Raw genomic sequence first — 27,025 nt, 5'->3', positions numbered from 1 at the left:
CGTCTCCCTCCTAATGCAATTGGTATTGCAAAGGATCCAGAAAATTGATGATTTTGGTTGCTGTAGCAGTTCTTCTGTCATGAAGGACTTCTGAGAGACTTGACCAGGGAGGGCCAACCAGAATAGGTAAAGAAGCCACTTAACGGGAGACCCACACCGGGATTTCTGCCAGGATTAGGGATTTTGGAATCTCTCTGGTGTTGCCTGACGCAGGTCTTCTAGAGTGAGCTCCCTCTGGATGGGCTGCCAGCCCTGCCAGTTTCTGTTCTGGGTATGATTTGGCTGCCTGAAGATCCTATTTGTTTTATAAGTAGAAATGTCTCTGGAGGGGATGATGAGGTTGAATTTCTTCCACAGCTGTAAGCAGTATTTGCCAGTGTCCTCTGTTTAACTTTTTAGGTTATCTAATTGTTGGGGGGTTTGTTTTTTTGTTTTTTATAGATATGTATTAAGAAACCTGTAAAGGTTCCATTTTCTTGGTTATGTCTGCCCATTGCTGCACTTGTAGCCTAAATGTCAGTACCTTTATAATACTGAAAATAGTGACATTGAGCATTATTTACCAAGTTGTGGCTGGACACTTCAATTTGTACCCGTCTTGCTTTTGTCCTTTTAGTGACATCATTTCCCTGATAGTGACGCTTGTGGCTGTGTCCATGTTGTGGAGTATCTTCCGCCTTATTAGGGTTGCAAGCCGGGTAGGAGGATTCAACGCCTTTGTGAGTATCCTGGATCTTGGTGGTGTTTTGCAGCCTCTGGGTAGTCTTGTCTTCTGCTGGCCTAATCTCCCCTTTCTCCAGCGAAGTCAGTGCAGAATGAGAATTAACCGGTGCCAAGGACTCTCCAGTCATGACACATCTTGCTGCTTTTCCTGTCCTGATCATCTGACTAACTCGTATAGTATCTGGCCTTAGCTGAGGCCCTTTCTTTCCCCAATGGCAGGAAGGGCTGAGCTCAGTGAATTCGCAGTCCAGTTTGCTCTGCTATTTTCAAAGCCTGCTAATGAGTTGCAGCTGCAGATGGTGTTTTTCACTGGGTCCTGCCAATGTGCCTCCCATACAGCCAGAAGTAGGAATTGCTGCTTTCTGCAAAATGAGTTCTCAATTTATACAATATGTTCAGATTCTGGATTTCATTATGTGTTGGCCTGTTCCGCTCATGCCACATGCCTTGCTTGCAACATCAGTCAAATCTCCTCCTCCCCTCTTCCACCCTTGCCTGGATCAGCTGATGAAACTCTGTAGAAATCAGCCCGGGGTGCACTGCCATTGACCGCAGGGATTTGGGGATGAAAATACAGTGAATTCAGTCCCTTGTTAGATTTGCCACATAGCATCCTCTGTAGTTCTCTTCTTGCTCTGGGATTCTCTTTACACAAAGGGATGCAGCTGCTCAGAGGAGAAGAATATTTTAAAGAAGTGTTGAGTAATGAGGGCATTGAAGACTAGATTCTGTCCTTGCGTAAGTGGGGACAGCTAGGCCCTGCGTGTTTAACTCTTCCTTTGGATCAGCTGATGCTTGAGGCCTGAGAAGCTATAAACTCTCTTCAAAGGAAAAAAAAAATTCCAAGTAGCTGTTTTCAGTAGAACATAATGAGCAGTTACAAGTAGGGCATTTAACTAAATTCTTGTTTTGACTGTCACTGTGGCTTAACACACACCAGGAGACTGAAATGTGGTGTCTGTTAAATTTGAGAACCTATAGTTTTTGTTCTGTCCTGGGTTGTGTTGCAGTAGAAACCAGCAGCAGCATCGGACAATGGTGCAAAGTGTCTGTTCATATGCATTTACAAGACAGTATCGGTAATTATTTACCACTGGCAATTATTTACCATCAATACATATTCCTCAAAAGTATACCTGTCCTATGTGTACTAAGGATCAGAACATTTAGAAATTGAGGAGAAGATCCCAAATAAGGTTTGGGGTATTCTGCATGTTTTTAATAAGTATCCCTGCCTGGTGTACGTGGAGTTTGAGCTGGATTGTGTTGGGACTATTAGTGCAGGTTTATTCTGTCTCTTCCCAACAAGGTGTGGATAAATAAAGTTTGAGTCAACAATTGGGCTGTGAAATGTTTCCAAAGCAAAAATTAGTAAAACACCAATGTGTTGGTGGGCATTTTAGTGGTGTGTGTTAGGGGCAGCTTCTACCTGTGCTGTCTCCCAAAGTATAGCAAAGAGCCTTTCCAGACTATTGATTGCCTTGTCCAAAGTCAGAGCGTGTCTTCAGTATTTGTGTTACCTTCCACAGAACCAGTTGAAAATGGCTCGTTTCACCATTGTGGATGGGAAGTCTGGAAAAGGAATTGGCTTCAAGGATGTAGCGGGAATGCACGAGGCAAAAATGGAAGTCAAAGAATTTGTGGACTATTTAAAGGTATGTAAAAGTGGAACAAAATAAGTGCTTGTTATCTGTCTTCTGGGATAGATGGCTGACCTGGGGAGGAAGGTGTATTTTTCTCTTCATCCTTCATGACACTGAGCAGCCTCCATTTAAATAAGCTGACAGCTTTTTATGCCGTGATCAGCATGACTCAATCCCTATATTTCCAATTCCTTAACAGGAATGCAGATGTAGCTGCTCCCAGTAGCAGCCCAGAGTTGCTCAGGCTGAAAACAGTATCAGGAAGCTCTGGGAGGCCGTATTCTTGTGCAGGAAGCTCTGGGAGGCCGTATTCTTGTGCAGGTGCTTCACGTGAGCTGAGAATCTGACAGAGCTGTGTTGATCTTGCAGAGTCCTGATCGCTACCTTCAGCTTGGGGCTAAAGTGCCCAAGGGTGCCTTGTTACTCGGACCACCAGGCTGTGGAAAGACGTTGCTGGCGAAGGCCGTGGCTACAGAAGCACAAGTGCCGTTCTTGGCCATGGCAGGCTCTGAGTTTGTGGAGGTGATAGGAGGTAAGCTCCTCAGGAGGAAGGGTGTGGAGGTCACTTGGTCTGTGGAGTTGGAGGGTGCTGGCTGGGCCTCTTGCAAAGGACCGAGTTTTAGCCTGTGTTTGCATGAGGATGATGAGTTGGATGTTTTTAACAAAAATATAAAAGATTTCCAGTGGTAGAGAGTACTTAATTATGTAGGAGCTAAAAAGCATGCCCTCTGAATTTCTTTCTGCCAGTGTGCGGCCATGGTTCTTCACCTGAAAGCATTATCTCTGACTTCCCTGTACCTATTATTAAAGCTGAGACTTCCTTCCTTCCTTATATGATGATGCTGGTGGATTTTCTGCTGCTCCCTGCTGATGGAGAAAGTATGGCCTCTTTGTGCCTCAAGATTTCCATCTTCCTCCTTTTCCTCCTTCCTCCTAGATCTCTTGAGACCCGACAAGGGCCAGTGTGCAAGAACATGCTGAATATTTCAGCTTCTGACCTGTGGAAGGAAGAGGAGTTCATGTTAGGAGCTGGGACCAGAGCCCCTCTTGCAGCAGGTGTAGAAGCTCAGTGAGAGGCCAGCACGCTCCAGGAGGAGCAGTGCCTAAGGGCTGTTAAACATATGAGTTATGTGGCTATTTTTTTGTGCCAGGAGTGTTGGGGGGGGGACTACCGTACACTGAGGATTTACCTGGTGTCAGGTGTCTTGTTAGGGGCTAAGAATTCTATTCTCCACTGTACTAACAGTTTTAGCTGTGAGGCTTATGTCTTCTTCCCTTCCCCTGTAGGTCTTGGAGCTGCCCGTGTTCGGAGCCTCTTCAGAGAAGCCCAGGCTCGTGCACCCTGCATCGTGTACATTGATGAAATTGATGCTGTGGGCAAGAAGCGCTCAACCAATATATCTGGTTTTGCCAATGCTGAGGAGGAGCAGACCTTAAACCAGCTGCTGGTGGAAATGGACGGTCAGTATTTCTCTCTGCCTGTCAACAGCTGGGCCCTTATTGCTGTAGAGGTCCAAGCTGTTGGCCTCTACATGTTTTTCCTCCTTGAACTTGCCATGTCTCTTTAGCATTCTCTTCTTGCTTGAAGTAATTACCATTGCACTGAAACAAATTTCATTCCCCCCTTCCCTGGCATGAGGCTAGCTAGCACTTCGCAGCCTGTTCAGGACTAAGCCGAGAACTACAGCTTGGTCCTGTCCTTGCTAAAAGACCGTCTGTATGACTAGTGATAACTGTGTTTTGGACTGCTGCTTAGTGAAGGGGCTGCAGCCCTGAATGTCAGGATGTTTTTGGTTTTTTTCCCCTGTGTGGACACCAGCATGGCCTGGGCTGGCTTTGCTCTGGTTTCAAGGGTCGTCATATCTCTCACTTGAAGTCGATCCTTTCTCTGTTCTTTTTCCCCTTCACCAGCTGCTGTGCTGAGTACAGAGGAAAAGCAGCAACTGCTGTTCGGCATAGGGTTTGTGGAAGTTGTGTGCCCAGTACTTGCTTCACCCTGACCCAACTTTCCTGCAGAACCTTTAGGAATCTCCTCAAGCGCCCCTCTGAGCCCATGTACCGCATCATTAGTCCCTGTTTCTGAAGGCACTGTAGCATATCTCTCCTCACCTGTTCCTGGAGACTTAGGCAGGACTACTCCAGAGCTGATGTTACCTAAGGAAGTGATTGGGCTTAGGACAGATCTCTGAGTATGTGCTGTGACTAAGTTGTGGAGCTAACCCTCTTGAAATCTAGACATTTATATAGGCTTTTAAGGGTTTGGGGCTAAATCTAGTAAATTTTAAAAACCTGGAGCCAAGTGGTTTTGTGACTGTACTGAAGACTCTGAGTCAGAAGAGTGTAGCGTCACATCCCGAGTGAATTTGCACAACAGCCACACAAGCATCCACCTGCTAATAAAATGAACAGAAAATGTGCATTAGAGATCATGGCTGGCAGAGGGCAGCAACACCAGAAGCTCTTACTGTGGGAAGGGGTTCAGTTTGGGACTGTTTTCCCCTTGGCAGGTGGAGAAGAATTATTTGCACTACTGGGGAAGCAAAAGAAAATGAATTGGCAGGAAGGGCACTGCTGTCTGTAGAGGGTAATATTTAGGTGCAGCTGGCCATTAAATGTTGCCGGATACTTACTGTATTCCATCTAAGACAGGTGGCTTAAAGCCTGTTAAGGTTTAAAGTTTGATTGTCCCAGAGGGACATAAGCAATGTAACTCTCCCATCCTTTGATGTATTCTCACGTTGTCTGCCTGTCTACAGGATCCCCATCTAAACTGAGAGAGATAAGCTTTGCAAACAAGTCCTGGTTTGATGCCACACTTCTGGATGGATTCTGACTGTACCGCATCTGGAATCGGCCCTTTTCTCAGGCACTTTCACACAAGTGTCAAAAAGAATGATCTATTCTTAGTCATAACTCTGTCAGAGCCTGCAGCGCTGACCCAACTTGCAGTGTTTCTGTTGCTAAATCTTATAATTGCAGAGCAGGGTAAGGAATAACTAACTACCTGCCCATCGGGGAGTGTTTGTGTTGGTCTGCTGTTTTGTGGGACAGAGCCGCCTCTTCACTGGACTGCAACTGTGACACTTATTGTCTCATCACACTCATAATATGACAAATCAAAAGCTGTCCTGCAGTAAAAGCATCCCCCTTTCTCCAGACCTTGTTAAACGGGTTAAAACTGCCTGGTTTTTTTACTGAATGTTTGCAGTAAAACAGGGATGCAGCCCTGCTGAAGTAGAGCACATCTTGCAGTTCTGCAGCAAGACTGCCTTCTGGAGATTGCTCTGGAGACAGCACTCCCTTTTCAAGGAGAGAAGCTGGGACTTGTAAAACTGCTTTCAGCAAAGGGTAGACGTTCCTTCATATGCAAGATGATCTATAATTCTGGATCTCTGCCCTTGCTGCAGAAGGAGGAGAAATTGTAAATGGGAGCACAGCATGGTACAGACAGCAGAGGGGTCCTGCTGTATAGAGACTCTGCAGACCTCTCTCTGCTTCAGCACAGGTGCTGTGAAGTGTTTGAAGGAGAGGAAAGAGCTTTAAGGTCCTAAACAACCAGACAGAAACCTGGTTATTAGAGGAACACCCTTGAAACACACAATGCTACGTATGTACCAGAAATCACCTTAAATATGTGCGTGCAGCTCCCTGGGACTTTGCACGTGCACTAACTTGGGCAGCTTGGCTAAGCATGTAAATATTCCTGGGGTGAATATAACTTTTTACAGGTGTACCAGTATAGTAGGTGTCGACAGAAAGGGCTGGTAGTAACACACAACAGCAATCCTGCCGTGGTTGGGTTGTTTTTCCTCCTGACGGTTGTAGGGTGAGCTAGCAACAGGCTAACACTGAATGAAATGGAGACCCATCTGTCTCTTCAGGAATACATAGTCTGTACAATCCCCATCTCTCTAGCAAAAATGAAAATGACTGATTTCCTCCAGTCTGTAGAAATTCGGTGTGCTTTCTAGGGTGTTTTCTTGGTGAGTCTCAATTCAGAAATTAGTGTACAACTCTATTGGAAAGTGGGTTTACAAAGTAAACATTATCCTCAATATCTAGTTTAAGAATCCCTTGTTTGCTGTGTGCTGCCTAGGTTATTTTTAAATTTAAATTGTCTCGTTATTTATTCATGTCTCATACAGATCATGTACTAAGTCCTTCATTTGGCTAAGTGCTTTATCAAACACATACTGAAAAAATAGCCCAAGGAGTTTACAATGTCGAATGGGAGACAGCTGGCAAGGACTGTCAGGCTAGTACAAGAAACGTGAACTTATTGTTGGCTTGTACTCATAAGCAGGGATCTTGGCACATGTTACTGAAATGTTATCTAACTAAACTTGTTACCCAAACGAACACTGAAGTGCTATGTGCATTGTGGCAAAATAGTTTTTAGGATGCTGGTGAATAAGGGTTTTTTTTTTTTTAGGAGATTAACGGTTCTACTCAAGCACAGGCGGAGGAGTGGGGTGTGTTTGTAATGAGGAAGCCTTGAAATGGAAGGTTGAGAGCTCTGTTTTAGCTGTCTTTGGCTTAAATTGATGGTTGAAGTTCTGCAAGGCAACACCATAGAACAGAGTTAGCTATTAATTTGAGGGGGGGGGGAATTCGTGCAAAAGTAGATCAGTGAGTCATCAGCTTAGCAGTGATAGTCGAATTTGTGTGTTCAAATGAGATTACTCAGAGGTAAGGTAGAGGAAGAAAAGGAGGGTCAGAGCTGTATGGAACCCGCTCTGCAGGCTGGAGGAAGGATGAGGACACCAGGAAAAAAGCCATTATGCGAAGTTGTATGGGATGAATGTGCAATTTGATACTTGGTAATTCTGGTATGCAGGTTTTAGAGTAATTGTAGTGCTCTTCCTGCGAGCGACCTTGGTTTCCTTCGCTCTGACAGCTTGCTTTGTGTTCTGGAAGCAGCGGGAGTCTGGTGGGAGAAGGGGAGGGACTGGAGGGAGCCTGTATGTACAAAAGCTGTTTTTAAAACCAGAGTGACACATGTACTCCAGGCTTTGTCAAAACAGGTGCCTGGTTTGAATAGTAAATCTTCCCTCACAAACCGCAAACAAGCGGAAGAGGAATGTGACCCAAATATATCCTGTGTTCTGAATGCGTTTGAGAGGAGCTTTACAGTCCTGGGCTGATCTGTGTCTTGTGAATGAAAATGCAAGACGTCCTGCAGGACATCCTTTGGTAGCAGCTCTTCACCTGATGTCCTCAGGCAAGACCTCTCTCCCAATCTGTGCTGTGTCCAAGTTTCTGACCCTGAGGCTTCCCTCTCAAAGGTGGCCCCGTTTCAATGATGTTGCTCACAGATGATGTCCAAAAGGCTTTTGAACAAATGCCTGGAGGATTACACAGTGTAATAATGCAGATGAGACACCCATCAAAGTAATGTGCTCAGCTTCAGTGGGGAGCGCAGCACTTGCCAGTTCAAGTGGACCATTTTTTCCCTTTCCCTTTTGAAGTGGCTTTGTTTGTAAACATTGTAGATATGAAGGCTCTCTTCAGGCTAAATTTTCAGAGCTGTTTTTTGTTTGTTGATGTGACTGAGGTGTTGTTTTCGCAGACTGTTCCTTTGGCTGATCTTTGCCTCTGGAAGCCAAAGCCTGTGACACACCAGGTGATGCTGCATTGGGAACAGTAATAGGAATCGGAGGCTGCAGTTGTAGATTTCTTGGAGCGGCGCTTCACACCGGGCTTGAGACAAGTGGGGCAGAAGCTGATGTGAGGAGGACGCTCTCAGTGGTTTTGTTTGGGTTGGGTTTTTTTATATTTGTTCTAATAGTCAGACCTATTTTAAGAGAGTTTTCCCAGCTGCAAAGCAGATAATATACTGTACCATCTAATCCTGCCATGTGAATGAAGTTTGCTATCCCCCAAGTGCCTGCCAGTCTCACTGCCTATTTATCACACTCCAAAGTGCAGTGTGATATATGCCTGAAGAACGGTCGGCTTCATCCTCTCCAGGAGCTTATTTAGACAGCATCCTGCAGGCAGGAGGAACTGCGGTTTGCTATAGCACAAGCTGATGGAGCCAGTCCTCTGACTTACCTGTAACCTTAATCTCTCTGCTGAGCTCTTGTACGCTGACACATTTGGCAGCTCTTCTGGTGGAGCCGGAGAGAGCTGAAACTCGCCCAGCTTACGTGCATAAAGCTGCCTCTCTGCAGCGTGTGACTTGGCAGCAAAGGAAGCACGTGGGCCTAACGCGTCCTTTCCCTGGGAAGGTTGCTGTACGCCAGGGCTGTTGAATCTGCTGTAAGCAGGTGACTCATACCCAGGGGCCTGCGGGCACCTGGTGGAATGTAATAAATAAGCCATGTGGTTCGGTGATTCAACATGATCTCTAGCTCCCCACCCAAGGAGCACAACCGCCTGCCCCTTTCTGCCCTCCTCCAGCTGCTAGTGCTCTGGCTTCCCCAGGAAGCTCTGTCTGCCTTTGATGCCTCCATACTGCAGGCTGCTCTCACAAAGCCTGTAAATCCTGATGTCCCTTCATCTTAAAGACCTGGAGACAAAACCTTCTCTGACTGTGGCTTGAGCTAGTGCATGCAAAGCTGTTTGGTGTTGGGTGTTTGGGCAGACACGTGTTTTGTGTCTGTAGTGTAAGTTCTGCAGGGTTGGTCTTTGCGCTGGTCTGCAGTATGCCTGGGTGCCTTCTGGGTGGTAAAAGATGAGTAAGAAGACAAAGATCAAGTCGTGCTGTAACATGCCCCTCACTGGGTGGCAAGGCTACGTCCTCCCTTTCTGCATTAACCTGAGCTGGTCAGAAGAGAGCCTGTCCCTTCTTCTGGTGATCCTGGTGGCCTCTCTGTGGCTGAAAGCTAAACATAAATGAAAGCTGAAAGGGCTTTGCACAGAAATATTTGGGAGGGAAAGGCTATTTCAGCTGGCAAATGTTGTTTGTACAACCTGGCGCTAAAGGAGAAGGAATTGACTTGAGCCCGGGGGTGAGAAGGCATCTCCGAACTCATCAGAATAGAGAGATTCTGTTCTGGTTTCTAGTTGGAGCAATTTCCAAATGTGGCAAAAGGAAGAGTTTAAAAAAAAAAAAAAAAAAAAGTTGTAAGCCAAGGCTTATTATGTAAATGAAAAGGGAATTTCAGAGTATTCATGATGACACAGAGGTTGGCCTGGGTGACTTGGGAGGTTCTTTCCTGCCTTGTGCTCCCAGCTGAAGAGGACACTTCTCAGCCTCAGCTGCCCCAAAGGGTGCTGTAAACACCCCCAGCTTTGTGATAAAGCTGTGTAAGACATTCTCTGCATCCTGCCCCTTTGTCTGCTTGCAGTGCAGTACCTGTGATGGTGGAAACCTTCACCTTTGTTTTTGCTTGTTTTTCTACAGGAATGGGAACCACGGATCATGTCATAGTGCTGGCTTCCACCAACCGTGCTGACGTCTTGGATAACGCCTTGATGAGACCTGGGAGGCTCGACAGGCACATCTTTATCGATCTTCCAACACTCCAGGTATGTTACGCCTACTGCCCTGTCCCTTCCTAATGCTAATGGCTAAGGTGTCCCTGTCCTTGCTGGTGATTCACTGGCCTGGCAAAGGCTGAGCTTGGAGAAGATAGAGATGGTAAGCTTCTGTTTACCTTATTCTTACTTAAGTGCTCAGAATCAAGGATTTGACATGTTAATGCAATTGTCATTTCAGAGAAAGAAGTAGCTCGCTGCTTTTAAGTGTCTCTGCTCTGGTATGAGCTTTGGCCATGAATTCTTCTGTGAGGCTCTCTTTGCCATGCAGATGCAGAACTATGTTTGTGTCTTCTCTCCAGGAAATTGGGAACAACCTAATTGGCAAGTTGGCTTGTGTGAGAGCTTAAATTGTCATGTGCCTTGAGCACCATTTGTTCTGTAGGTTTATTGTCCTCACTAGCCTTGTAAGGCTCCTCATTTTCCTTCAGGCAGCCAGTTAAGTGACTTTCTCCTTCTGAATGCTTTTTAAATCCATTTACTAGGAGTCTTCCATGTCTGCTGTGTTGATGTTTCTAGCAGAGTTTTGGGAATAGGCTCAGCTGCAGCAAAGATCTGTTTGCTCTGCCAGCACAGGCTCTTCTTCTCCCATCTGTGCTTTACTGTTGTCCTTAGAGTTTTCAGTTAAAATACCTTAAATGCCTGATAGAATCTGGTACTGGAAGCATGAACTGTGCAGCTGCCCTGAAGGGGGAAAGGGAAAAACCCTGGCAGCTGAGCCCCTTGTTTTAATTGGGATCTCCTGGAGCAGCTGAAGGAGTTGCTCCTTGGCTACTTGCTGGCCATCATCTCAACCCCACCTTCATCTGGGAGATGGTCGCGGGCTAAGCAGCTAGTAGATGGGGTTTTTGTTGGCGGCATCTGAGGGAGCAGGTAGAGGCAGTCAGAGCTCCTTCCTGTGAGTGCTTTTGTGGTAAGAGAAAAGTTAAGACAGATCAGAGTGAAAGTGAGGAGGGGAGAGTGGCCATGAGTGAGAAAGCCATGACTCATGGTAAGCCTCCACACATCTGTTCTGAATTTGAGAGCTGGGTGTTCACTAGGGCTCCTGTAAGGACAGCCCTGCCCTCTGGTGGCAACGTCCCTGTCCCCACTGCCAAGGATGTGCTTTCTCCTCCTTGCCGTGCACTGACACTGCTGCACTGTGAAGGCTTGCTGGGCTCAGGTGTTCTGTGCTCTTCACAGGAGAGAAGAGAGATCTTTGAGCAGCACCTGAAGGGTCTCAAACTGATCCAGGATGCCAGCTTCTACTCGCAGCATCTTGCTGAACTGACTCCGGGCTTCAGCGGTATGATATCCTGTGTCCTTGTGGGGCTGCTCTGCCTGCTAGTTCTGCAGTTCAACCTGGAGCTGCTTGGTTATTTAGTTTTAACGGGGTATTTTGGTCTAAAAGGCTTTTTTCTTTGAGCCTTCTCAATCTCTCTGGAAATAGTGGGCACCTAAACAGCTCTCTGGTGAATAGAGCTGTGATGAGCAATTGTTCATGGCTATTTTCAATCTTCTGAAACTTCTGGGACCAGCAGGGTGTGGGGGTAGGGAAAATACCCTTTTTTTTTTTAATGCCTGAGTTCTGAATTCCTAAGGGGAGGAACCACTGCTCATGCTCCTGTCCAAGCTGTTGAGGATGAGATGTTGCACTTCAGGGGAAAGACTCTTAAGTTGATATACGTTACCAGGAAAGCGATGGGAGGAATGAACAGCAATTACTTTGCTGGTTACAGTAGAAATTGGACAACTCTGCCTGGCTCCTGCATGGAGCCTGTTTCCAGGGTAGGTCCCTAGGAGTTTGAAACTGTGCTGAGCAAGGGGCTCCAGAGTTCCTGTTTATGTGGAGTTCCTGGAATATCCTTTCTGGGTTTCCCCTCTAACAGGCCCCAGCACACTGCCTCTTCGTGACTTCTTTCAGCAGCCCCCCGCCACCATCACCCACACACACACACAAACTCAGAACAGATGTTCTTTCTCTTCCGCACAGAGGTTGTGCGGTTGCTGTATGAACAGTGCGGCAGCCCGTGCCAACGCAGACTGCCCACGCCACTCCCCTGTCGCTGAGGGCCAGCCTTGGTTTTAGCCTGTTAATTGATTGCTGAACTCTGTCCTCTGTGTGGCAACACAGCGTTCATTGCCAAGGCAGTCGCATTGTTCAAGTCCAACATAAACACCATGGACTAGGTTTGCTCCCTGTTCCCAAGGAACAAAAAAGCACAGGCTATTTGACTTCCTCAAGTCCTTCTCCAGATTTGTTCTTGCCTCTTCTGTCCCCTGAAATATCTCTCAGATAGCAAATCCAAAGTAATTCCTGTAAACTCTGGTCTACAGGAGCTGACATAGCGAATATCTGTAATGAAGCTGCTCTTCATGCTGCTAGAGAAGGTCACAAATCCATTGATACTTTCAACTTTGAGTATGCTGTGGAAAGAGTCATTGCAGGTAAGTGAGCCAGCTGTTTCTGTTGTTGTCTTACTAATCTGTACCACACTTCTTGAGAGAAGGCTCAAGAACCAATAGCTCAGGGAAGATGGCCAGTAGCAAAACAGCAAAGAGGGGAATTCAAATCTATATGGCTGCCTTTAGTTTACAAAGTTGGGGTTTTTTAAAAAAAAAAAAAAAAAAGGTGGAAGTATCTCTGGGATTTTCTTGCTGCTCTGGACACCTGCTACATAAACATGAATAACAAATAGGCTGCGCATCCTCAACAGCAAGAAATTAGGGATTTTTCTTTTTGGCCTCAAAGCCCAGGCTTTGAATTGGCAGAATAAACTGAAAGACAGTAGAGTACTGTTCTCCCTCTGAGAACATCCTCTCAGCCTTTCCCTGTCACTTGTGCAATTGCCAGCAGAGGAACCTCTGGAGATTACCCTGTAGCAGCATAATATAGGGAGGGGGAAGAGAGTTCCCAGAACTCTTGACTTCACCTGAGGGATTTGAATCTGGTGGGTTTCGGTCTGAACTGCCCTGTAGCCAAGCCGTGGTTTTCATAATCAGACACTTAACTGCTTCCAGGCTGCAGTGTCGTTACCGGGGCTGAGCCTGGGCAAGCAGAGTGGCATGCTGTGCTTTTCTTAGAGCATGTGGAACAGGATGTTTGTACTGGGTCAGTTATTTCCTGATCCTGGAATTTGTCTTGAGTGTTTGCTTCATCAGAAAATGCCTAAACAATTCCTTATTTAAGAGAAGAATTTTGAGGAAATTCCCGACAGTTCCACCTGCCTCTCAAAAACAAAACCCTCGGAGTGATTTGGGTAACTGTGGCCACACTCGCACAAAGCCCAGACTGTACTCAGGAAGGAGCTCCCAGGAGTGGACAGCGAGTCGACTCTAGCTGTAGCGCAGAAGTCTTCATCAGCTGGAGCAAAGATGTGCTTTACTTTCCCATCCACAGGAGAGAAAGCACCAAACTTGTAGGGATTCACTTGGCTGGTCGTTCTTTCTGCATTCCACCCTTGCCTTAGTTCCCCAGACTTGGAAGATGAGGCAAAAAGCAAGTAAGGCCACGGGGGATGCGTAGCAGAAGGAATATCTGGGATTAATGTGGTGGGGTGTTGCAGGGCATGGGCTTCAGCAGTTTCACTGCTGACTTGCTTCACTAAGGCTCTGTGGTGTGTAGGAGGCCATAAAGTCTTTTTGTTGCTTAATCGGATTCTTTCGTATTAGCAGGACCTGACTATTTTTTGTAGACTAAGCCTGAAAGACCCCAAACAACCCTCCAGGCCCATATATTAAACGTACCCTTGCCATGTAATAGGAACACTTCTGGGTTTCACAATCCAGAGGGCATTTCAGTTGCTATGAAAGCTTTTCTTGAAAGAAAGAAGGCATTACTATGCTTTCCATTATAAGCTTCTGGTTTTAATAAGAGTGGTGTGGAATCAAAAGAGAACTTTGCAAGTCCAGAGGCCCTGTCAGCCTTAAAGCTTTGTGTTGCTGTAAGGGAGGAGTAAGAACTTCTCTCTGTGGTAGTCCCCATTGTGTTTTTAGTTTGGGAACAGAAAGCAGTCAGTAAGTCAGGTCTCCTGGGAGTGAGGGAGGAAACCTGCTGAGTGCACAGAGGCTTTTAGGGTTGTCTTTAGAAGATGTAGTGGAGCCTGTTTTCTTGGCGGGGTTTGTGTACGCTGTGTAAGGCCAGCAAAGCTGCACCAGAGTTGTTTCCTGGGTGGTTTGTCTCATAAATGTGATAAGTACAGGCCTTCAGAGAACTTTCCTGCCTAGAGATTATGTAGGAAAAGAAATAATCTTTGTGGGCACGCTGTGTGCTATTGTGAAGAGTACAGGCACTCCCTCCTTGGTGGGCTGACAGAGGAATGCTTCCAAAAATTTTTAAGTGTGTGTGTATATATATATAGCGAGTATATATATACACATTCTGTCTATGGAAAGAGCCATACAGGCACATGCGCACACCCTGCTGAAGGCAGGGTAAGGGACTGACTGATGAAAATCAAGGCTATTGCAATTAATCTGCTATTCCATCACCATCGTGCCTTGCGGGGCACAGTGGTTTCCAGGGTCCCTAAGCAGTAATTTTACAAGATCTGCCACACTAATTTTGCTGTTTCCTTGTTTTATTAAAGCTCTTGACTTTGTTTAAAAATTAATGTTAATAGTATGTTGTTTTCCAAGACATCAAGCAAGCTTGGTATAATGCTGCTCTTGACTCTGCCTGCTCTACCCCCTACTGCTCCTGGCACTGTGCGGAGACATCGGCTTTAAAGTACTGGTACCTCTCTGCATTCAACACACGGAGCTATGACGAGCACTTGATAAGCAGTGTATTCTGTAGTTAACGTATTTTCTACGTGCTAGAAGTTTTACTTTCATTCAGCTTTTTTTTAAAATCCTAATTGGACTTTTTCTGCGTTGCGGACTACTGGGTTGGAAAATAGACATTTTCAAAAATCACCTTTTTGGAGGAAGTATTAAGTGTGAGTTATAGCTTAATTTGCTAGTTCTCAGGAGCCTGGGAGTAAGCTCAGATGGAGCATGCTATGTGTAATCAGAGACATTTCCAGGGTCTGGAGAAAGATTTTTTTTTTTAATATACTCTTGGTCTTTTGCTGATTTGAACACTCCTAATGCACAAGAATCTCAACTGGGACCTCTCTTATATATAAAGCAACATCTTGCTTCTCTCATGTTCTGCATAAGGGACTGAAAGACCATGCAGCAAAATTAGTATGATACTCTAGCTAGTCTCTGGTTTGGTTTTTGTTAGGTTTGTTTTTTTCCAAAAGGTAGATTGACTTGTTGCAGATCTGTCCCTGGGCAGAGATGTAGTGTAACATGCCTTTGGCAGAACTGGGAACAGAACAGAGCTCTGCGTTCTAGAGCTGTGATCTAATCAAATGTTAAATTATTTGCCTAATGATTAAGTCTATTGTAAAGGGGCGGGGGGGAAGTTTCTGCCAGTGTTTTCAAGCAATACAAGCATTGATTTGCTTTCCACTGCAGGGACAGAGCACACCTCTCCCACAGCGTGTAATTGAACGTGGCTTTACTGCATCTCCCGAGGCAGAGTGTGATATGAAGCTTGCTGGCTGTTCAGCCACAGACTGTGCTAGCTTGTGCACTTAACTGTACAAGATTATGCCCTGCTGGTTACACCTATTGCCAGCTGTCTTATCGAATCCTTGTCTGTGTTCCTCTAGGCACTGCCAAAAGAAGTAAGATCTTGTCACCAGAAGAGAGGAAGGTTGTGGCGTTTCATGAATCGGGTCATGCCTTGGTTGGCTGGCTGCTGGAGCACACCGAGGCTGTGATGAAGGTAACTCTGCTACCAGCTGTCGGGTAATGCAGCGTGTCACCAGGTGGGAAGAGTCCTTTCAAGATGCATTGTCTGTTCCATAGGACTTGTGTTGAATCCTGCCTGGCCTCCTTGAGCTTGGAGCTGTGAATACTGCAGCAAAATAAATAGCAAATACACTGTGGAGGAAATCCAGTATTAGGACCTGTTGATGATAGTGATGGTGCAAAGCTGATGAACCAGCTGTAGGAGAAGCCTTGCAGTTAAAACCTGACTGTAAAGCTGTTTGGAGCAACGGAGTCTCCTGCTACTGCTCAGTTCATGGACCTCCTCTGGGCACAAAGTGCTGCTCCCTGTGCGCATGTGTGCGTGTATGATCTCTTTCTCTGCTGTAGCTTGCCAGCATGTTGCAGCCAGTGAAGCTACTGTTGATACTGATGGGAAGAGATGTGTTTCTCAGATCGGCACGCTTGGGAGTTTGTCTGCCTGAAGCCCTTCTCTGTAGGGAAAAGCCTCCCCTTGGCACCCCAGGCTGTGTTCCCTCCATGCACATCTCCTCCTCAAAAAGCCTTGATGCTGGAGGGAGGTGGGGAGTGGAAATGACAAGGGCGACAGCTCCTTGGCTCGCCACCAGCAGCAAATTCACTCTGAATGACCTATTGTATAAGCTGCACTGTTGTTAATTATTCTCATTTAGTGGGTGGGGGAAATGGCTCTTTATTTTTCTGAAGACATCCTATCCTTTTCCAGGTAGTCTCAGTGATTCTGGAACACAGTAAAGTGAATTCTGTTTGGCTTATACCCTCCAAAGCAACCCCTAAATTTCAGGATTTCACTGTCTTGCTGTTAGGGACCATTTTCTTTTCATTTCTTGAGCAGAAAGTGTATGTCTGCAGCTGTGAAGGCAGAGCCTTCAGTACAGGAATGGTGATGTGCTGCAATCCTTGGCTGTGCCTCTGTAGGTCAGCCTCCCCCATAGCTTTCAACAAATTCCACTGGGAATGCTGGCCTCTTCCTGTTCTCCCTCTGCTGTAGTTGGGAGCCCTTTTGTTCTCTGAACTGAAGGAGCTGCTCTGTGTTGCAGGTTTCCATAGCCCCTCGAACAAACGCAGCTCTGGGATTCGCTCAGATCCTTCCAAGAGAGCAGTACCTCTTCACCAAGGAGCAGCTGCTGGAGAGGATGTGTATGGCGCTGGGGGGGAGAGTGTCCGAGGCCATCACCTTTAACAAAGTCACTACAGGTGAGGAGCCAGACGCCAGCACAGGCAGACGGAGGATGGGCTAAGAGAGCCTGAGCTTCTGCACTTGCTCTGCCCAAGGGTGATCTGAGCAACAGACAGAGGTTTTTTTACCCTGGGAAGGAGAAACGTCCAGTTGCATGTTCTGATCTTGGGGTGTCTCATTCCTGGTTGTCACCACATTGTCTTCAACTTATCCCAAAGCCTAAGGCCACAGATGCAATTACCGAGTGAGAGGGCCTAGAGCTTTCTGTGCCATGTTTATAGTGATAGCCAAACAGGATAACAGCGGGCAGTGGCAGGTAAGCGCTCTGCGTGAGCTAGCTACGGGTAGCTGCACTCGCTGTCGTGCATGGGTCTTGCCATATGTATAGAGAGGTCCATCAGCAGGTGGAGTGCTCACCTCCACGAGCTCCTGTGGGTCCTCTGGTCTGTCAACTAGCGGAATGCATGTTTGTTCAGGATGTGCTGCGCTTGCACTCAGCTCAGAGCTGGTAATCATTGCATCTGTCTCTCTCCTGTCCAGGAGCACAGGATGACCTGAAGAAGGTGACCAAGATAGCCTACTCCATGGTGAAGCAGTACGGGATGGTGCCCAGCATTGGGCAGCTCTCTTTCCCGGATCTGGAGAGTGCAGCTGGAATTGGTCGGCGCCCTTTCAGCCAGGGACTTCAGCAAATGATGGACCATGTAAGGCTGCCCTTGGTTACGAATTCCTGGTTGTTCTTGCATTCCTGTTTGTTCTTTCCTTCCTGCAGTTCAGTGAAAAAATGCATGTAACTTGTCCCAAACAATTTGCATTTTTCTGTTATCTGTTAAGTAGTAAATTCCAACAGCTGAGCACTTAACCTATTACAGTGTGTAAGGACTGTGCAGTGAGGCATTAAGAACAGGCAAAATCACGTATAGCTCTGAGTTCAGGCTGATAGCGCTGTGCTGCCTGAAGCTGCAGCGAGCGGCTGTGAAATACGCTGCAATGCATAAAACTGTGAAAGCCACTGTCCTGGTTCCAGTGTGGACAAGACCCTAGCGAGCTTCAGGGAGACAGGAGGTGCAAATGTGACGTTTGGAGAGAGGGAGAAATGCTTTGCGGGAGAAGAAGGAATAATTTTGGTAGAATAGGAGTGTGGTTGTGGAACTGCAGACAGATACCCGTGAGGGAAAGATTCTGTTGCATGAAGTCTCTCCAGGCCCTCAGGAGTCCCATGTGTATCTAAGCATGGCTATGCAATGCTTCGATTGCAAGAACCCTGTGTCTTAAAGCAACAGTTGCACAATTTAAATGTCTCCACTTCCTAGATCAGAGAGGCTATCTAACCAAAATGATAGTTCAGACTGGCTGAAAAATGTTAGCCTGTTTTGACAGGAAATTTGGCTACATTATGGGGGAAAAAAAAAAAACAAAACCACATTGCTTTAGTTAAAGTCAAATAGCTGGAAACAAAAAAAACTCTGGTTCTGAAGCACTGTGGTTGTGCTTCCCTGGGATTTGTGCTGAGCTGCATCTCTTGCTGTTAGACAGCCTCCTTAATTAGACTGCATTTCCCATCAGCTGGGACTCTACTGAAGAGTTGTGCTAGTGCAGGAGTTGACTGTTTCTTGTCATGAATACTCATTTAGCTTTTTTCTTCCAAATGATTTCTCTGAATTTTCTGTTGATGGGAACCACTTTCTGCCTGGCTCGGTTTGCAGATTCCATCCCTCAGTGCTCTCCTTGTTTATCCACGTGTTGTGTTTGTTGCCACCTGCGCTCCAAATCTCTCTTCTTCTTACTGTCTTCTAGGAAGCAAAAGTCCTGGTGGCTCAGGCTTACAGGCGGACAGAAAAACTCCTATTGGAGAACCGGGACAAGCTGCAAACAGTAAGTTGGAGTTGGGGGGGGGTGTTTTTTGGTTTGGTTTGGGTTTTTTTAACAGGTGTGTTTTGCCTTGCTGCTTTCTGTGCTGTGTAGCTCGGTCATTGCAGTGTTTCTGTGGTCCTAGAAAGTCTTGCAGTGGGAGTGCTGGGGCTCGTGTTGTGAACAAGTGACTCTTTACTGCATATCCCCCAGATTAGGAGCAGGCACGGGGAAGAATGTGTATCTTTACCAGCAGTGAGTAGTCTGCCTCCTGACACCAGCTGGTATTTGCAGGGTAGAGGAGTAGGAGTGCTCTGTGGAAGTGATCAAAGCTAGAACTTGTTTCCCTCACCTGTATTTCTCTGCTAGCCTCTTGGCAGCGCAGTTTCCTGGAAAGCAGACAGTGACTGTTTCTGTGAAGCCTGCAGAGGCAGGAGCAGCTCATCCTTCCAGGTCCTGTAGATGTACAGGAATCGGGTGGACAGTTTCTGCCTTTGATGAAAGAATAAGGGACCCATCACCTTGGCTGACTGGTGCTGGTTCATGCTTTCTGGTGACTCCAGACAGTTTTCACCTGCCAGCTCCTTGGTACCTGACATACCAAGGAGTCCTTGTTGCAGAGTAGAGCTTTGCCTCCTCCCCTCTGTGTCCCCATCGCTCTGGGCTGAGCCATGCTTGGGTTGCAGCACCCTGTGCATCTGCTTGCTCTTTGCTTCAGAAGTTTGGTCCATAACATCCAAAATGACCAGGAGTCAACTTAGTGTTGCATGTTTTGCAAATAACACAATCCTTTTCCTTAAATCTTTTTTTTTTTTTAAACAACAACAAAAACCCCTTCTGCTACGTAACTGCACAGTAAGGTAGCCAGAGCTTGCTTGCTCGGACACCCTGCTGTTGGCCGTATCACAGCCCTGTCCCCGGGACAGCGCCCTGGGAGTGCTCTGAAGGCAGGGGTGTTGTTAGGGGTCTCCTCTCTGCAGGCCTCCTCTGTTCTGATCCTTTCATTTAACAGCAGTCAGATGTTTGCTAGAGGCTCATCACAGAAGAACTTTTAAGTTAAGCCAAAGTATCTACAGAGTAAATGTTTTGGTTGCCAGGCCAGTGCGTTGCATCTTGTCAGCAGGATTGAGCTGTTCAATGTTTGACAGCCACCCACTGCTCCAGTGTGGTCCTTCTGCTGGCAGAGGGGCCGGAGAATTCAGCTTTGCTGGAGAGGCAGTTCTGGTGACCTTCAGCCCACGCCTGCAGGAACAGGCGGCTCATTGTTACCCCTGTGTGTACAGGGGAGGGGTGCGGGTCTGGCTCTGGTCTCGTTTGCTGCTACTCTGGCAGCTTAGGCAGGACCACAGGTACAGTGGCAGGAAGGGCACTTCTCTAATTGTTCCTGGAGTTCGGACTCAACAAATCGTTCCCTAGAGCTTGCTTTATTCCCTCCAGTCATACTATGTATTCCTGGCCAAAAACACTCTTGTGAAAGGTGCCGGCAGCCTGGAGAACTTTGCGCTGGCTGCAGCGGGCTTTGGGTCACCCCGTCTGAGGTGCGGTGAGGCAGGGTCTGCTCCTCCTGGGCTGCAACCACGTGCTGCGTCCATATGCTGAGCTGGCAGGGAGAGTTCAGATCAGTTCAGAGAGGCTGTTTTCAAACCCCTGTGCCTCATTATGCCTTATTTACTCTTTCTAGCTGTCTAATGCCCTCCTGGAGAAAGAAGTGATAAATTATGATGACATTGAAGCTTTGATTGGGCCTCCACCCTACGGGCCAAAGAAAATGATAGCTCCTCAGAGCTGGCTTCAAGCAGAGAGAGACAAGCAAGACACAAGAGATGAAGAAATGCCCCAGCAGCCACCAAACCATGAGGAGGAGGAAGAACCACGCCTGAGACCAGTCTGAAGCCCGCTCCTGATGCAGAACAGGACAACTCTAGGGCCTTCTTTTGGACACAGATCCTTTCCCTTTTCAGCTCCAGAATCAAAGATACTGAGCAGGGAATCTCTGTGCTGCCATTACCCCAAAATCAAGGGATGGCTACGATGACTCTTTTAATGAGCTTTTCCCTGCAGGAAGGAGAACTCCTTAGGATTTTGAAATTGATTCTCAGCAGGGTAGTAGTGATTAGGAGCTGGGTAAGTCTGATCTGCAGGAAAGATTTCTTGTACACAGGAGCAGCGTACATGTTCTTAAGGGTGACAGATCCTGTGGAGTCCTTGTAAGCCACCTCTCGCTATGCTGTGTGACACCGCAGGAGTGCGGGGCTGTCCCCTTCAGTGCCAGAGAATGGTCAGTGCAGTGAAACCCCTGCAAGGCTGAGCTGCCACAGTTCTTTTGTGACTCCACCATAACCTTTGATCATCTCTGCTGCTGAGCATGAAATAGAAACTGAAAAACAGGCTTCCCTAGAATAAAATGTGTGATGTTGGAAACTAGCGTTGCGGAGAGCGGTTCTCAGTTATGCGTTGGAAGGCTGTTTGGCGGCACTGCTGGCTCGGAGCTGGAGGGGTGCTCTCGGGGACTTGAGAAAAGCAGGTGTGTTCCATGGGAAGCCTCAGTGAAAAGCTGGCAGTACTCTGGCTCCATCCTCGTGGCTCTTGCAAAACAAGCCACGATGACATGGTTGATTGTCATTCATCAGGGAAACCATTAAAATGATCGTTGGTGCCTGGCGTGCTCTGTCTGGGTTAATCCTTTAGGAAAGATAATTGTCTTGAGTTACTCCCATAAGGATTGTCTGTGAGCTGGAAGAGCCCAGCCCAGCCTGGCAGCTTCTGTCACTGGCTCCTGTTCACCCAGCCAGGCTGGAGCAGAGAGCCTCTCCTTCTGCTGACGATGGGGAGGAGGGTGTTCTGCACGGTGTCCTCTGCCCTGTCCCCGCATAGAGCCACCTGTGTACACAGAGCCTCTAGCCCTCCCTGGGGGGGTTGGTGCTGGCCGTCACCTTGGTGGGGACAGCTTCCCTTGCTGTCAGGGGCAGAAGTGGTTTTCCACAGTTGGGCTGCTACTGGCCTAAGTTTTTTTTGGGTTTTTTTTTTCCTCTAAACCTATTTGTTTCTTCACAAGTTCATTCTTTGAATCCACTTTTCCAGCAGCAGATGAAACTTCAACCGTTTTCTCATCTTATTTTTTAAAAAGTCATAGCTGAACCCTTTTCCAGGAGAGTTCAGCTCTGTGCAGCCGAAGGCCATGGCCATCCTCGGTGGCTGCCAGGCTGCGGCCGGCGTGGCCGTGCCATGTAGCGCCGTGCCATCCCTCCTCGGCTGAGGCCAGGGCTTGTGCCACCGTGGGACGCAGGCTCTGCCGCGGTGGGTGGTGGTGTCCCTGAGCGCTGCTGCACCCCGTGCTGCTGCTACCCCCACAGCCAGCGTGGATGTGGAGGGGAGCAGGATCCCACACCGTCCCGCAGGACGCCTGGGGACCTGGGCACGGTGTAACCCCTGCCCTGCGTCCGTCCGTCCCACCGGGTGTGTGTCCGCCCTGGGCTGGGGGGTGCTGGACGCAGCAGTGCTGGGTGGAGCTGTAGCTCCTTCTCCTGGCCGAGCTAGCCCTGTGAGGGTGCCCGGCACGAAGCAGGAGTCCAGCACTGGGGCCCGGGCACCGTCCCGGCACTGTCCGGCTGTCACCTCCCTGCGGCGCCTGCCCCAATACCGGTGCGCGGGCCCTTTAAAGTGCCGCCATCTTTACTACGGGCGCGCTGAAGCTGCCGCCAAGCGCTTCCGTCGCCCTCATCGGGCCGTTCCCGCCGCGCTGCCCATTGGCCGCCGCTGCCGCACTTCCGGCGTGCTCGGAGCCTCCGCTTCCTTTTCCGGTCGGCCATTTGCCGTGGCGGGAGGTGAGTCGGGGCGCTGCCGCGGCCGGGGGGCTCCATCCGCCGCCATCCGCCCGCCGGGGGCCGTGCCCCGGCCTGGGCCGTGCCCCGGGCTGTGTCCTGGGACCGCTCGGAGCCCTGCGCGGGGGCTGCGGGCTGCGTGGAGGGCTGGGCCGGGCCCGACGGGGCGCTGACAGGGGCCCGGCCTGGGCATGGGCCTGCACCGGGCCGGGTGGGATGGGGCCGGGGAAGGGCCCTCGTTCACGTCGCCGGGGGAGGCCCTGCAGCCCCGGTACCCCGGCGGCTGCCTTAGCCCTGTCCGTGTCCGCAGGCCGCAGCAGCCATGGCGCCCAGCCGCAATGGCATGATCCTGAAGCCCCACTTCCACAAGGACTGGCAGCGGCGAGTGGCCACATGGTTCAACCAGCCCGCCCGCAAGATCCGCAGGTGAGTGCCCGCGGCCCGGTTTCCCCGGGGCCGCTCCTGCCGGGCCTGCTGCCGCCCGCTTTGGCTCCTCTAGCGCGGGGAAATTGTTTCTCGTCTCGTATCGTGCTGCTGAGGAAGCTGAAGTGCTGTGTCTGTGTTTATAAGTTGTTTCCCGAACCTGACCTGCTCAAGGCGCTGGGCTTGCAGCAGGGTGCTCGTTTGGTGCGGGGTCTCTGGTCAGGGTCAGGCCGTTCGAGCTGCAGTCAAGTGATGAGAAATCTCCGGAATCGCTGTACCACGTTGATGATTCCCTCGAACCCTTGTCTATCTGATGACTGTAGCCGCTCTGTAGAAGCAGGCACTGCCTGTCTGAGCCGCTAGGCTGGTGTTGGGCTTTGTTTCTGGCGCTGCCCTGCGTCACCTGGCAGCACAGGGCTGGCACACCTGGCAGAAGTGCAATGTTCCTGACCACTGTCTCCTTCGACCTTCCAGGAGGAAGGCCCGCCAGGCAAAGGCTCGCCGCATCGCTCCCCGTCCCGTGGCTGGGCCCATCCGGCCTATAGTGAGGTGCCCTACTATCAGATACCACAAAAAAGTCCGTGCTGGTAGAGGCTTCAGCCTAGAAGAGCTTAAAGTAAGTACAGAGCGCTGATCCCAGCCTGATAAAACTAACTCTGAGTCTGAGCTCAGTCATCTTGTCCTGTTCTGCACGTAGACAAGTGCCATGTTGAGGCATCGGTGTCTGCTGATGCTGGTTCAGCCGGGGAGACGTCTGGTGTTGCTAGCTCCACAGAGGCATAAAAAATACTGGTCTTGCCTTTTCTTTGTAACTAACTGGCATGGGGATGTGGCGGTGTACGTCAGAGTGAAAGCCGTTTGTCTGGTTAGACTGTCAAACAAAATTCCATTAAAATCAGATTCTGGTAAAGTCTTAATTGAGTCTCCTAAACTACTTTTTTTGGGGGAAGAAAAAAAAAGACATTTTCTTCATTTAATTCTTTTGTTTCATTGTGAAACATGTTTCTGCTAATGTGAAAATTTTAGCTGATGTGACCCTGCTCACGTCATGAATAAGTAAACTTATTTCAAAAGAGAAGTAAGGGATCTTGTGTCGGGAAAGGGACCCGTTCAGCGTAGCCTCGCGGAGTAGCTGCGGCTGCTGCTCACACGACAGCTGCAAGTTGGTTTAGGAACACCTAAAGTCTGTGGGAAGTATTCCCTGCCCTCCGTTGCTTCAGGAAACGGTTCTCAGTGACCTTCCCAGGTGTGCTGAGCTGATGAGCTGTTCAAAGCTGGATCGTGGTGGTCTGCAGAAACCCCTACCTGCCTGTCCTCACAGCGGGCAGGAAGAAACATTGGCGCTTGCTGGCAGCCAGCATCCGCAGCCGTCTCTTGTGCGTTGTTTGGCGTCTAATTAAAGCGTTTATAACAGTGAAATTAGCGCATTGAAGCAGTAAAATTGTTCTTCTGGCTGCCAAATGCTTCATTACTTTATTTTTCTTTAATTTTTGGATAATGGTGAAATACAAAATGGTACGCAGATGTTTGTATTTAAACAGAAAATGAGGTTATTTTTTTTTAAGATGGTTACAAAAAATACATTTTTAATAGAGCTTCCAGTGTTCCATGAAGCAGAGCTATCTGTGTGCTGACGCCATAAATTTGTCTCATGTATCAGAGTTTAAATGTCCCCCCATAACTACTCAGGGCTTGCACTTTGCTCTTCTGAGGAAATCCATTTGCAAAAGTTACTGCAAAGTCTGTGGGATATTTTAAGCATTCAGATACAGACACCAGGACTCCCTTTGTGGCATGGTCGCTCCCCCTGTCAGACCCTCGCTGCCGATGGGCCGTTGGGTCGGGCGCTGAGCCTTCCTCCAGCCCCTCGCCTTCCTCCAGCCCCTTCGCCTTGTCCGGCTGATGTCCGGGGCGGCTCCCAGCAGCAGCAGGGTGACATTGGGAGCTGTCGGGACGCTGACACTGCGTGCTCTCTCTTCAGCTCGCTGGCATTAACAAAAAGTTTGCGCGGACTATTGGAATTTCTGTGGATCCCCGGCGACGTAACAAGTCTACCGAGTCGCTGCAAGCCAACGTGCAGAGGCTGAAGGAGTACCGCTCCAAGCTTATCCTCTTCCCAAGGAAGCCGGCTATGCCCAAGAAGGGAGACAGCTCTGTAAGTACCTGGCTGCTGGAAACGTGTGACAGGCGGCACGGTTCCTGTGCGCGTACGTAGGGGATGGCTGAGCCCAGCGCCGGGCTGAGCCGCGGATCTCCGGCGTTATGGCAGTGCCTTGGGCAGGCACTTGGCCTCAGGGCCGGCACGCTGCTGAAGGGGCGCAGCTCAGAGCTGGGGCTGGACTCTTGAGTGGTCTGTTTGCCAGAGTTCTGGTTGCTGATCAACTAGTCGAATTTTTAGTTTGCGAAGCTAAATTGTCAGAATGGCGGAAAAGTCTGTCTGGAGTTGTGTTCTGCCACGGTGACAGCTTGCGTGGAGAGGCTGAGGAGGAGGAGGGTGGCGGCATGCTTTCACTAGAGTACTTCGGTGAGAGCCATGCGTAAGGCAGTCTCAAGAAGGTTGTTGCTGTTGACATACAAAAACGCTTTTCGTTAAAGCCTCACCGAGATCAGAGCGTAGTTTGCTTTCTTTGGCTCTGCCTGCGGTAAACGCGCTTCCCACGGGGCGGCGCAAGTCGTGAAGCGAGGTGGTGAGCTCGAGCTGTGCTCGCTCTTCTGGAGAACGTCAGCTCTGAGCCAGTTCACCGTAGCGTGGAGCCCACCGTCCACGGCTGCTTGCCAGGACGGGAGGAAGGGTCTCAAGCTTCTGTACCCAGCAGGTACAGATACTTGCATCTGGAATACCTTTTCAAATTTATTTACTTGAAATCATCTACCTAAAATAAAACTTAACCTTTTTGTGCAATGCCGCGCTCGTACAAGAAGCTGGAATTCCTTAGAAGGAATTGCTGAGGAATACGCTGGGTATCGAGCTGAAGATGGCACAGTGGCTGTCGACGTTTGTCCGGCTGGCAGAATTCCTACAGGCCGCTGCTCCTCTGGCCGGATCCGGGCTGATCAATAGCCAGGCGAAACGCGGGTGGTTGGTGCGGCACGTCTGTGCCAAATACCCCCGCAGCTGCATGGCTGAAATGCTGGATCCGTCACCAGTCAGGGTTCAGTCTCCAGTCAGAATTGTTAACGGTGTGGTTAAGCTGGGTACCTGCGTACGAGGCGTGTTTTCGACCGAGGTCTAGCCTGAGAAGTTTTAAATACTGGGTTTTTTAAAAATCATTTGTTTTGTCCTCTTGTTATGCAGGCTGAGGAACTCAAGTTGGCGACTCAGCTGACTGGACCGGTTATGCCGATCAAGAATGTAAGTGTAATTAAATCACATTTTCTGTGTGACGTAATTAAGGCTTAAACTGCACGGAGACGATTCTCTTCTTGTGTCCTACAGCCAAGGGTCGCTGTCTCCAGACCCGTCCCATCCTGGATGAAAGAAAACCAGGAACGGGTCAAGCGTGTCCTTGTATTTTGCCAGTTCTGGAAACCCTTGCCGCTTTCAAAGGCGCTGTTGATAACGCGCCACAAACCTGACTCAGATTTCATGTTGCGCTTGGGTTTTGGGGTTTTTTTCCCCCGGTACGTTCTGGTCTTGTGCTGACGCGCGCTGGCAAATTAGGAACCGGTTGAAATGAGGTGCCTGGTGGAGTGATGATAAGGGCAGGGCCTGTAGATGGCACAAATGTTCCGTTCCTAACAGCATCCTGGAGCTAGTGGTAAAAATGTAACGAGATTAATTGTGTTAAGCCTTCCATGCAGTCTTCTCTGGGAGCCTCTGATGTGCAGCCTGACCGTCTGGCGCTCTCTCCCACTAGGTTTTCAAACGGGAGAAGGCCCGTGTTATCTCAGAAGACGAGAAGAACTTCAAGGCCTTCGCCAGCCTGCGCATGGCCCGGGCAAACGCCCGGCTCTTCGGGATCCGTGCGAAACGCGCCAAAGAAGCAGCAGAGCAGGATGTGGAGAAGAAGAAATGAACTGTTCTCCCTAGAACTGTCAATAAAAAAAATTGTAGAAATACGAGTGTGCTGTCTTTGTAGGTCAGATGTACAGGACTGAGCTGCCTGTTCCTGCCTGCTCCT

At 48.8% G+C, this 27,025-nt stretch overlaps 2 protein-coding genes and 1 non-coding gene across 4 annotated transcripts in view; all 3 read left to right on the top strand.

The window, feature by feature from the left end:
- The window catches only part of SPG7 (SPG7 matrix AAA peptidase subunit, paraplegin), a 41,553-nt gene extending 20,231 nt beyond the window's left edge, over positions 1–21,322 (top strand). For both annotated transcript variants that reach the window (XM_075765602.1, XM_075765601.1), the window contains 12 exons: positions 617–719; positions 2,253–2,378; positions 2,736–2,898; positions 3,654–3,827; positions 9,715–9,839; positions 11,031–11,133; positions 12,165–12,275; positions 15,491–15,606; positions 16,670–16,826; positions 17,350–17,513; positions 18,607–18,684; positions 20,342–21,322. In XM_075765602.1, the coding sequence (XP_075621717.1) occupies positions 617–719; positions 2,253–2,378; positions 2,736–2,898; positions 3,654–3,827; positions 9,715–9,839; positions 11,031–11,133; positions 12,165–12,275; positions 15,491–15,606; positions 16,670–16,826; positions 17,350–17,513; positions 18,607–18,684; positions 20,342–20,551 (1,630 nt within the window). In that variant the 3' untranslated portion in view covers positions 20,552–21,322. The remainder of the gene's footprint in view (positions 1–616; positions 720–2,252; positions 2,379–2,735; positions 2,899–3,653; positions 3,828–9,714; positions 9,840–11,030; positions 11,134–12,164; positions 12,276–15,490; positions 15,607–16,669; positions 16,827–17,349; positions 17,514–18,606; positions 18,685–20,341) is intronic.
- Positions 21,323–22,342: 1,020 nt separating this feature from the next.
- Positions 22,343–26,961, top strand: RPL13 (ribosomal protein L13). The gene is made up of 6 exons (XM_075765624.1): positions 22,343–22,484; positions 22,792–22,907; positions 23,379–23,520; positions 24,886–25,059; positions 26,200–26,256; positions 26,762–26,961. The coding sequence occupies exons 2-6, from the start codon at positions 22,804–22,806 to the stop codon at positions 26,918–26,920; spliced, it is 636 nt and encodes a 211-aa protein (XP_075621739.1). The 5' UTR covers positions 22,343–22,484; positions 22,792–22,803; the 3' UTR covers positions 26,921–26,961.
- LOC142603776 (small nucleolar RNA MBII-202) lies at positions 23,155–23,236 on the top strand. Its single transcript, XR_012837673.1, has one exon. It is a non-coding gene; the product is annotated as a small nucleolar RNA MBII-202 (small nucleolar RNA).
- Positions 26,962–27,025: the final 64 nt, after the last annotated feature.

The sequence above is a fragment of the Balearica regulorum genome, chromosome 13 (assembly GCF_011004875.1).
Source record: "Balearica regulorum gibbericeps isolate bBalReg1 chromosome 13, bBalReg1.pri, whole genome shotgun sequence".
In the NCBI taxonomy this organism is placed as follows: domain Eukaryota; kingdom Metazoa; phylum Chordata; class Aves; order Gruiformes; family Gruidae; genus Balearica; species Balearica regulorum.
The sequence above is the reverse complement of the archived record's forward strand: the minus strand, read 5'-3'. Positions and strand labels throughout refer to the sequence as shown.